The sequence below is a fragment of the Mustela putorius genome, unplaced genomic scaffold, assembly GCF_011764305.1.
Source record: "Mustela putorius furo isolate JIRA1106 unplaced genomic scaffold, ASM1176430v1.1 tig00000129_pilon_pilon_pilon, whole genome shotgun sequence".
In the NCBI taxonomy this organism is placed as follows: domain Eukaryota; kingdom Metazoa; phylum Chordata; class Mammalia; order Carnivora; family Mustelidae; genus Mustela; species Mustela putorius.
Window position 1 is genome coordinate 37,188,266 of NW_025421290.1, and position 11,288 is coordinate 37,199,553.

The 11,288-nt window shown below is 51.1% G+C and overlaps 1 protein-coding gene across 1 annotated transcript in view; it reads right to left on the reverse strand.

Moving 5' to 3' along the window:
* The window catches only part of ESRRB (estrogen related receptor beta), a 166,221-nt gene extending 158,172 nt beyond the window's left edge, over positions 1–8,049 (reverse strand). Inside the window, exon 1 of the mRNA XM_004739195.3 lies at positions 7,844–8,049. Coding sequence (XP_004739252.1) covers positions 7,844–7,845 — 2 coding nt within the window. The 5' untranslated portion in view covers positions 7,846–8,049. The remainder of the gene's footprint in view (positions 1–7,843) is intronic.
* Positions 8,050–11,288: the final 3,239 nt, after the last annotated feature.

Consider the following 11,288-nt stretch of genomic DNA (forward strand, 5'->3'; position numbering starts at 1 on the left):
GGGGTTTGGTACTTGCTGGGGTTGCCCTGACCGGGAACCTTCTTCCAAATCCCAAGTGTGCTTCTCTCATCTGAGGCTGCCCGAGGACTCGAAGCCAACCGAAGCCAACCCCGAGGGGCCGGAACCCTGGTGCTGGGGCTTCTCCCCAACGTGTGAAAACCTAGATGCGACTTCTGGGACAGAGGATCGTGGGAGCAGAATGTTAGGGCCACAGAGGCGTGAAACAGGAGTGTCTACAAATTAAAAACAAACTGAAAAACGCCAAGTGGACAGAGTGTTGTGGAGCAAGAGGGCTTGACCCGTTTTCCGCTCACCGCCCAAATGTACTTACAGACGGAGGGAGTTGAGGAGAAAGAACAAATTGAGGGAAATGATAAGAGAATAGGAACGGCGGAAGACAGTCAAGGCACGAAGCCAGAGGAGAGCCATGGGCCCAGGGCCTGGCAGTAAAGGGACACAAGCTGGCAACCTGTGCTTATTGGTTTGGTCTGGAGTACAACGTGTCGGCTCCGTCATGAACAACAGTTTTAAATGTCAACTTTTAGAATGGGAAGGCCTAAGACACTGCCTCCAAGCCACCATATTAAGATCAGGGAACCCAGGCCCTGAGAGCCTGCTTGCCTTCGGTATCACCGGCCTGAGCCGGGGACTGGGCTGGGCCCACCTGGTCCCTGTCCCCGTCCACGGCACCGGTCTGCCGCCCTGCCCGCAGAAGCTACAGCCCTCAACATTCAAACTCCCTCCAACTGACTTTGTTTTTTAACTTTTTATTTCAATGTAATTCTAGCTTCACAAGGAGTTGCCCCTCCCCAGCTGACTTGCACACACCAAGTCTTAATAGAATTGCAGACGTACATGGGGTGACGGGTCAGTTCTGGGCTGACTTAGGAACAATCTATGACGTCTCTTTCTCAGATCTTATCCTTCCCCATCCCTGCCATGAACCCTAACACACACACACACATACACACACACACTCACACACACACACACTCACACATGGCCTAATCAGCAATAATTTCACTCCTGAATATTGCTGGAAAGATCACTAAGCCAACCTCATCAATTGTCTGAGCCAGCCCCCAGGCCCCAGGAGATGCCCAGATGGTCATTGCTATCATTTAACCCTTTGCAGCCTGAGTTTTCATCCGCTACCTTCCAAAAGAGAGCGGAAACAGTCTTCTGGGAAGAATCTGCTACCTAAGCTGATGTTCCTCTCTTGCCACCTTTCAAAAGCCTTGTCTGCGCTAATGGAAGCAGACACTCTGGAACACTTCAGAAGGCAGGTCTCCCTCTTATGTGGACCACGTGGGACCAGTGCGGTTACAGCGGGAAGGGAACGAGGCCCCACAGAGTGTGAGCAGCCCGAGAGGCAGGTAAGCACAGCCCAGGAAGGGCAGAGGACAGGGCACGACACACGAGGGAAACAGTCACTGGAGAGATGCCAACTCAGCTGGTATCTGACATCGGCTTAGACAAAGCTTCTTTACAGACTAGAATAAAATTCCCAGGAAGGGTTGTGCACATCTTAATAAAAGACACACCTTTTTCTTTTCTCTTTCTTTCTTTCTTTCTTTCTTTCTTTCTTTCTTTCTTTCTTTCTTTCTTTCTTTTTTGTTAAAGCCAGAGGAACATGAATGCAGGAGGGACAGAGGGGAGAGGGGCTGGGGCAAGGACCACGATCCACGGGTCACAGGAGAAGGTCGTCTCTGGATGCTCACAACTTCCAATCACTCCTCCCACAATGAAGGCATCAGAGGTGTCCCCTCGAGAGAAGTACCATGCAACTCACATTGCTTGTGTTGATGGGACAGAGACCATGCGCCGGGCACTGTTCTAGGTGCTGGGGAATTTCCGAGATGTGTAGTGAGGAGGGCAAGGGGTCACAGTGACGATTCCAGGATTTAGTAGTGGTACCCCCACATCTAGGATGGAGAGAAGGGGGGCGGGGAGAACCACATGGCCACTCTGTCCATTTGGGTGGCCCCGGGATTCACATCCTGAATCCCGGCTTCAATCGGGAACTGTGTGGCTTCTCAGTGGGGAAAGAAAAGGCGCAGGGCTCTTTGCCTTGCAGCATAGGAAGTCCCAACACAGAGACACGGAGGAGTGTTGAGGACACTGGGACCCCTATTCAGGAGCGGACATGGGGGAGGGGACCACTTGGCTCTGGGATTCACTGGTGGAGTGACTGAGTTGAGAGAGTGCGGTGGGGGGGTGCAGAGAAGGCACCTGCACCCCGAGAGCACAGGCCTGCTGCCTTCATAGGCTGGACTGGCCTGGCCTACTCTGTGGGTAGAGCCCACGCTGCCCTCTGCAGACGCAGGGTGGAGAGGGGTGCAGGGGTGACCCAGGCACCTAAACACAAAACTCCCTGTCGGAAGGTGAGCCAGGGCTAAGGGAGCCGAGCAAACTCTGTTTCCCCTCACTTAGGACTGCTGTTCGGAGCCTGGTTCCCAACACCCGCTCACCCACAGTGGTCTAAAAGCCCTACGTTCTTTTCAGAGGGGGATGGGGAGGGCCGGGAGTCCCGATAGGCCTTGATCTCTGGTTTCCTAAGGGGATAGCTCATTGGCAGATGAGCTGGAAGTCTTGCTGACCCAGGATTCTGGTGGCCAATATTCAGGAAAATAGCTCGTTACAAACTGAGTATTTGTATTCCCTCAAAATTCTTTTGTTGCAGCTCTGATGTCCCATAGGATGGTGTTAGGAAGTGGGGCATCTGGGAGGTAATTAGGTTTAGAAGAGGTCATGGCGGGGGGCATGATGGGATTCAGGTCCTTCTAAGAAGAAGAGACCAGCATTCTTGCTCTCTCCTGCACGTGAAGAGGAATGAGAAATGCAGCCTCTGGAACATAAATAGGGTTCTCTCTGGACCTGAGCGTGCCAGCACCTGATCTTGAACTTCTAGGCTCCAGAACTGTGAGAAATAGATTTCTGGTGTTTAGCCCCCTGACTATGGTACTTGGTCATAGCGGCCCAAGCTGATGAAGACAAAGACTGTCTTTAGGGGTGTGACAACCCTGTCAGGTAAGCTCTAGAATGATGCCCAGTTAGCAGATGGGAAAACTAAGGCCCAAAGGGATTAATTAGCTCAAGTCTTGGAGCTTAGAAGAGATGGTGCCAGGGTTCAAAGCTGGGCCGTCTGCTCAGTGTGTGTGTTCTTGACCATCCATGAGAGGCACGTGATAGGGAAGGGGCAGGAACCATCAACACGGAGCTGCACATACAAGAGGGAATGCAACAGGGAGACCCAGAAACAGTCGTGCCCTAGGGACGAATGCAATACTGGAGGGAGATCTGTCGGGGGCTCCAAGAGGAAGAAGATGCCAACCACATAAGGCAGGCTTCACGGCAAAGCTGTTGTAGATTTGCTTTAAAGGCCATCATTTATTTTTGAAAGATTTTCTTTATTTATTCGACAGAGAGAGAGAGAGCACAAGCAGGGGGACTGGCAGGCAGAGGGGGAGGGAGAAGCAGACTTCCTATCAAGTGGGGACCCCGACATGGGGCTCGATCCCAGGACCCTGGGATCATGACCTGAGCTGAAGGCAGACGTTGAACTGACTGAGCCACCCAGGAGCCCCTCTAAACGCCATCTTGACAGGAGGACGGGCAAGTGCAAGGGGACTCACAGGCCACCGAGCATGAAGCACGAAGAGAAAGAACACTGCCCTGGGAAAAGGGGAAAACAAAAAGCCAGCCGTCTCTCATGGTAGAAAGTCAGCTGTCTGGAGCCTCTGCTGATCTCACGAAGCAGGAAAATGGGCCCAAGTGAAAAGACTAGAAACTGCTCCCTTGCTTGGTGGCAGAAAAGAAAGGCAAGTGTCCACAGAGCATTCGGAATCTTCCTGTATGAGGGATTCCTGCCTTTGCTTCTCAAGCAGGAGACCACACTCCAGGAGAGCCAGGGTCCGTCTGGGCAGCCATCTGGCTCTGACTTTCTCCTCTCCTGCACTGTACCCCAGAGAACCAGGGGAGAGAGCGGCCAGAATGTGTGTAGAGCACTTAGACTCCTGACCTCAGCTTTGCCTTGATATTGCTTGACCTTGGCCAGGTTGTTCCTTGCCTCCTTTGGCCACAGATCAGGGAGATCTCGACTTGCTTTCTCCTGGGCACAGCGAACCAGATGGGCATGGAGGTCCTCGGGTACAGAAAGCAGGGCCGGGGGACCAGGGTCTTAGACCCAATGACAGAGCAGAGGGGAAAAGAGGGGGCCTGGTGGAGATGTGAATTTGCTCCAGGATGGGAGTCAGCCCACAGCATTTCAGCCGCAGGATGGAAGTCGGGGAGAATGCTTTCCTCCTGCTCTACCAGGCAGCCGGGAACTCTCCAGTTGCTGGAAAATTGAGCCATACTCCTGTCTGTGTTCTCACCTCTGGACTGGAGGTGGAGAATTGATTTGGGGAGTTGGAGGCACACATCCCCTCCAGACCCTTGCGAACGCTGAGCTGCTGGGGACTTTTTTTTTTTTCCTGAACACATCAGCTGACTCTGGCTTCAGAGCTCCTGCCACAGCTCCCATTCTCGCTTTGTGGCCCGATTCCCCCCTCTCAACCCATCTTCCACTTTGCTGAAGTTGTACAGCAGCCTGAAAATGCTGATGGCTTAACTGGTTTAATTTTTTTTTTTTTTTCCCCAGCAGCCCTGAGGGGTTTTAACTCTTTCCTCCTGCAGAAACCCTGCTTTTGGAGTTGAAGGTTTAAACTCTCACTGGGAGACTCATAAATATTCGGAGTCACTCTCTCCCTCTCTGTTTGATTAGGAAATGAGCCTTTAACTCAATGTAATCCCCAAGCCATTAACAAAAAAGCCCTCAACAGCTCCACTATTAGAATTTCACTCTTAACCCGCTGAGGATTGAATTAGATTAACATAACTACCCACAATCTGAGTTTATTTTCTGTGCCAGATAGAAATGTGTTTTGCAGGGAAGGCGAGAAGGAGGAGGGAAGGGAGGAGGGAGAGAGAGCAGGAGGGTAATGAAATGTAAAAATAGAGATAAGAAAAAGATGGACAGATACACTGTAGAAATGAAGGGACGGGGAGAAAGAGCAGTGCGTGGTCTTTGGTTTAAAAATCCTCCCAGCTGCCATCTTTTATTTACAGGGTACTTGGAGAGGCCTCAGCCATGTGAAATTGTTTGAATTAGGGGAGCACTTTCCGGGTATTTGCAATTCCTTCTTCCTGGAGATTGATGGTCCTGCACCTGAGCCTGCTGTATTCCAAAGCACCTGCTCAGTGGCCCCACTGTCCCCAATTTGGGAGAGGAGGTCGGGCTGGGTTTCCATGTGCTCAAGCGGGGGGGGGGGGGGGCGGACACATAAAACAGCGCGTGCACACAGGCGACTGCGTGTTTACATCCAGAGAAATAAAACAACGACAAAGATGGAATGGGTTAGATTTTGCAGACATGAAGTCACCGACAGCCCCGTGACCAATTGCATTTAAGAAATCAGTGTGGAAAAAAAAAATGAGTTTGACGGGAGCTCGGTCCACATAAAATTAATCGTCACTGAAGCAGAAACTAAGTAATCAGAGGCTGCCTTAGGCAAATGCATTGAAGTTTGCCCCCAACTGCATCTCCAGAAAGAAGCCCAAAGGGAAAAACCATAGCTTGAACTTAGGGTGAAATCTAGGCCGGCCATCACACTGCCAGACAAAGCCTCTATCTCCCCTAAAAGCATCCACAAGTAGCCAAAGCAAGGACTGGTTCTTGCCTAAACGCTCAATAAACATTCTTGCTCACCGGCTCCTGCTAATGAGAACAGAGCACTGGTTCAGAAATGCGGGACTCTCTCCTACTTCATGCAATCCTGGGCCAGGGGGCTGCAGTGTGCACGTTGAGGAGGGAGGGAATAGTTTGCATTAAAAGATTAAAAAATGTCACACTTTCTCTAAAAAGCCTTTGAGATCTGAGAGTCCTCGGCTAGAAGTTCAGCTGCGCAAACAGCTGACTGATGTGATTTCAGAATGCAACGTCTCAATTGCTTGATTTGCTTGAGCCTTAATTAACAACAACCCACCAAGCCTCACTTCGGCATTATTGTGGGGAACCTTAGGAGGATATGTTTATCAAAATGGAGGCCTTGGAATAGAGAAAAGTGATCATGCTATCCATAGGATTACGTTCAACTCCTGTTTATTTTTTTCTTGATTCCTGGGCTTTACTGTCCACACAAGGTTTTAAATAGTGACAAGCCCTCCCCCAACCCCCACCTTACAGCAAACTCCTTATTCTGAATTTTCCCACCAATACAAGTGGTCTTAACTCCCTGAGCACGTGAAGTTGTCCTTATGAATATCTTATTCCTTCCCTATCCTCATTTCCCCCTCCACAATAATGCATGAATGGATTACAGGCAGGAATAACCCCAAATAAAATACAGTGGAGGGTAAAGAACCAAAAGAAGAAGTTTCAGAAAGGCCCGAAGTAAAACGAGATCAAATCATCTCTCTAAACATATGTTTGTCCATATTATTAAACTTTCACCGACTTACATTTGTTGTTAAAACTATTTTGCTTTTAATCAAAAATAATCCAGAGCCATCTGGTTTTTTTTTTTTAATGTTTTTAAATGATCGGAAAGGTTATGTTTTCTTGTTAGAATATTGTTCTCCCAAACAAATCAAGAAGTAGTCCTTAGCAATAAGGTATATGATAACCACTGTATTAATAAGTAGAAACCCAGGCACTATTAGACCACTCATTTTAAAAGTTGTACATAATATACATTAGACATCACATCCCCCCCACCACCAATTTAGGGCTACTACTCCTTTATAAACAATATATGGCAAACCGCCCCTGCAGGATTTTTAGTTAATACTCTGCATTATCCAAAAACTGAAGTCCCAAACCTTGCACAGGAGGCTGGTGGCAGGTGGGTCCTGTGGACACCTGACAGCATCTGGGGACTGTCACCTCTAGAAGCCATGGATAGGCTCACAGAGAGTGCACCCCCACTGTCTGAAACAAGCAGCGCTTTGACAAGAATGGTGATACTAAGTTTCTCCCTTTCAGGGAAGGACCTGGAGCACAGGACCCACCAGCAGGGCACACCTCCTCCTCCCCACCCCCACCAAGTGCCCCTTTCAGGATGAAGAAAATACACCCAGTGTGGGAGCCAACAAAAGCCCTGTAAAGCAAGACAGATCATGACTTGCCTCTGGACTCCTCCAAGCAAGCAAACTCACTCTGGGGAGCAAAAAAAAAAAAAAAAAAAAAAAAAAAAAAAGAAAGAGGGAACAAACAAATTTTCGCTGGAGGTGCTCTAGCAAAGCTGGCGGGGACTGCTCTGAGTTCCCCCGAACCTGCCAGGAAGCCTCCATCACCACCTGTCCTGGGTGAACTGGGTCTTCCCTCTGTAACCTTCTCAGCTCCCCCAACGCGCGGAGCCGCCAGCAAATAAAAGTTTTCACGCTGGGAGACATAACCAACCCCGCCGAGCCGCATGTAAACTTTCCCTTGCCCTTTTGATTTACTTACTTTTCCTTGGCCAAAACAAATAAAAATAAAAGGGAACCTATGGATTCGGAGTGAGTTTGGGTAACAGTCCCACCCAGCCTTTCCGGGTCCCTCCAGGTCCCCTGACCTTCCCGTGACAGTCTGCGAAAGGCAACACTCCGCACCCCCCAACCCCCACCCCCGACCTCCGGCCTCGCAGAGATGCTTTCCAGCTCCGAAAACCAGAATGAAAGAGCAGGCACGGGGAGATATTTTTATCCATAAAAAGAGAGAGAGAGGGAGAGGGAGAAGGAGCGAGGGAAGGGGGGTGTGTAGGGAAAGGACAGGACGGGGCGGGCGGCGCTGGGGCAGAGAGAAGGGAGAAGTTGTACTTACATGCTTGGGGCCGGGTTGAGGACAGGGGCTGGCGGGGGACAGGCTACCCCTCAGGTGTTTCCACTTGCTGATGACTCGGTGCTCAGCTCCTCCAGCACCAGCTGACAGTCCCCTGTCTGTGTCTCTTTGTGACTAAGGACACAGTACTCCCAACCTATAAATAGATCCCGACTCCGTGATTGATATAACAGGCAGCTGACAAAAAAAAAAAAAAAAAAAAAAAAACCCACAACCATAACCAGGTCTTAAACAAAACAGCCAAAAGCTCTGGGCGTTCAGCTCCGCCGAGCCCCATGCAGGCTCCGCAGCCACTGATGGGCACTGGAAAGCGGGGAAGGAAAATATACAGTAAAGGGAGGCGGACATGGGGGAGGACACAGAAAGGGGGAAAGTGTGAAAGTTACTTCTCTAGGGGTGGAGGACTCCCTTGGGGTCACGGGGGAGCTGAGGAATGACAGTCAGGCAGGGAGAGCAAGGGGAGGAGCCCAGCGGCGGGTCCTGACCCTGGGGAAGGAGAGACCCCATCCTGAGCCCCGGGCCCTAACAGGGCCCGAGTCAAAATCCTGACTTGGGAGCTTTCGTCAGTGCAAGTGCTTTCCACGAAAGTTTCCGTTCCTGCTGCCAAATCAGGAGGGAGACAGGGAACAGATAGGGAGTTTTCCTAGCTCAGGGGCCAGACTGGCTTCTTGGGGGACCTGCAGGAGATCCCCCCGAGGGTGAGGGACGATGTGCTGGTGAGGGTTGGGACAGAGTCAGGAGTCACCTGTGTCTGATGGGCAGGACCCAGCGGGCCAAGTTGCAGCACATAATGGGTTTTTAAAAGGCCAGCTAACAACATTCCTGATAGAAGAATTGGCCAAGGTTGAAAGGCCTTGGGGGGGCGTTGGTGTCTGTTTTTTCCAGAAAGATTTCCTAGGAGAAGACATTAAAAAAAGTTTCTCCTTGGGAAAATGAACCCCACTCTTTGAGATCCAGAAGGGTCTCTTTAAGAAACAAAGTTCTGCCAGAGTCCTGCCAAGGTGGGGTGGTCTTTCTGGGGCAGGCCAGCCCAACTCTGGGAGCAGGGCCACGGGGCAAGATTTCCAGAAGATGGGGGAGTCATGGTGACAGAAGTGTGGGCTGTCTGACAATGAACCAGGTGTATTCCTGGTCACCGGAAAGACTTCCATCCTGCCACAGGCCGACTCACTCGCTTTGGTCACATGAGGGTCATCTGCCTTGGTGATCTGCTTACTTGGGCACACTGATGTAGGTGAAATTTCAGGTCAGGCTCCCCCTTCTAGAGGGGTCATGGGACAAGCCCTTTGCTGAATGGTAAGGAAGACATACTTCCTGATCCCCATTTTTTGGAAAACGAAGTTGAATTTCCTCTTCACATCAGATCTGATCCCTTATCCTCTCCAAGTTAACAGAAACAGGATGGACGGTATCCAAGCTGTTGAAGTCAAAGCCTATTGAATATGTAGAACCTCAAACATGCCTACCAGGAGCCTGCCATTGGAAGATAAGCTCCGAGAGGGGAAGGACTATGTGTTTGTCTAATTTGCCATTATTCCTCAAGTGCTGCCATGGGGCCAGACACAAATTAAGACCTTGCTGAGTATGGACCGACTGACTTATTGAATGAATGAGTGAGTGCATGAATGAGTGAGTGCATGAATGTGTGATGCCTAAGGCACCCACCTTAGTACTTTGGACTAAGATACTCTGGCATGTCCATTTTCTGAGGGTGTCCTTGGGAAGGTAGAGAATTGGGGCTGGGGCTTCAGGCTCCGGAGTAGTCCCGGGCCATGACTGGGGCGGTAGTCACTGCAGTGCACAGTCACCCCCAGGCTCCTGTTAAGGGAAAACCTTTCACTTCTGAGGTAAACTGGGGACTTCCCTTCATCATTTGCTTTCTCCTCAAATTCTCCAGCTGACCCTCCCTGACTTCTGACAGAAATCACACATGGGTCTTCTCCTCCACAGCTGCCGCCTCTCCTAGAGGCACAGTGTCGAGTCTGAGGCAAGTGCTCAGCGAATGGGTTGAACCAAGCCCCTTCTCCTAGAAGGCACCCTCCTTAGAAAGCAAGGTGGGACCTCGGTGTTGATGTTTCCCTCCAGGTGGTCTCTGAACTACTCCAGAGTTTCAGTCATAATTATCCCAACTGAATGAAGCTTTGGTGTCTGCTTCCTGTAAGTGGCCCTGGGAGTCTGTGGGGGACCAGCCGATAGCCAGTGGGCACCCCCAGATCACACAGGACACCCTTGAAATGCTGTTCATCATCTTGGGAGAACATAGGTCTTTGTTTTCAGGAGTATCCAGGGCCAGGCCCTGTTGGATTAGGGCCAATATCTTAATGACCTCGTTTTAAGTGATCGTCTGCAAAGTCCTTATTTCCAAGTAAATTCCCATTCACAGGTGCTGGGGGTGAAGATTTCAACATCCTTTGGTGGCAGCAGGGGGCGGGGCTGGAGGAGACGGACACAATTCATCCATGACATCCCCTTCTACAGAGGAGGCAACAGAACGTTCAGGAGGTCAGACACTCAGTCTGAGACACGGCTGAGTGAGGGGTCACATGGGAAATACAGGCCTGGGTAAGTGAAGGCCTGATGGTCCCCTCCCTGCCATAGGGACAGCGGCTCCTGTGCTGGCGTGGTGCCACCGGCCTCCACTTGGCTTGTGGCAGCGTCATTAGTCCCAAACGGCAAGGTGACTTTACACTGTTTACAAGGGCCCCTGAAGGTACAGCCGTCCCTGCTCTCACCAGCTTATCAACTCCTTTACCGTTCAGAGTTCCCTACGACGCTGCAACCAGGAGGGGTGGGCAGGGGCCCACGCACAGCCCAGGGAGGGCCTGCATTCATTTTATCTGGAAGGAAGAATCTATCTGGGCAGAGAACTAAACTTAAGACACAGGTGCCGCTAGGCCATTCACCATCTCCGGCCAGGACTCGAGAGACCTGAGAGTGGCCGTCGTGGGCACTGGTTTTCCACACAAGAGCTGGCTGGAGTCAGGGACACTCCTGGCTCTTCCCTCTGGAGGGCATTCTATAGGGATTGGGGAGGGCCGAGTGACACAGCTCAGAGGTGGTGACATCAGGCTTGGGAAGAGGAGGTGGGAGGGGCGGCCTGATGCCATCTGAGGTGGTTGGGCCCGAAAGCAGGTGTTCCCGCTGAAGCAAATACCACCGCCCCATCCCAACTGGGAACTCACTTTGCTGGGAACTGCCAGGTCCCTTAGTGTGACACATGTTCAACCCACCCCAACCTCCACTGGAGAAGAGCCTCGACTCTTCTTAGAGGAAGGAAAGGTGCCAAAACAGGGGACTAATAGGAGAATTAAGGTGGGCCAAGTCAACAAATCAAAGGCCCTAGACCCCCAAGCCTGATTTCCTCCACCCCCTCACCCCAGGAGACCCCCCCTACTGCCCAACCAGCCACACAGAGCCGCATAAACCA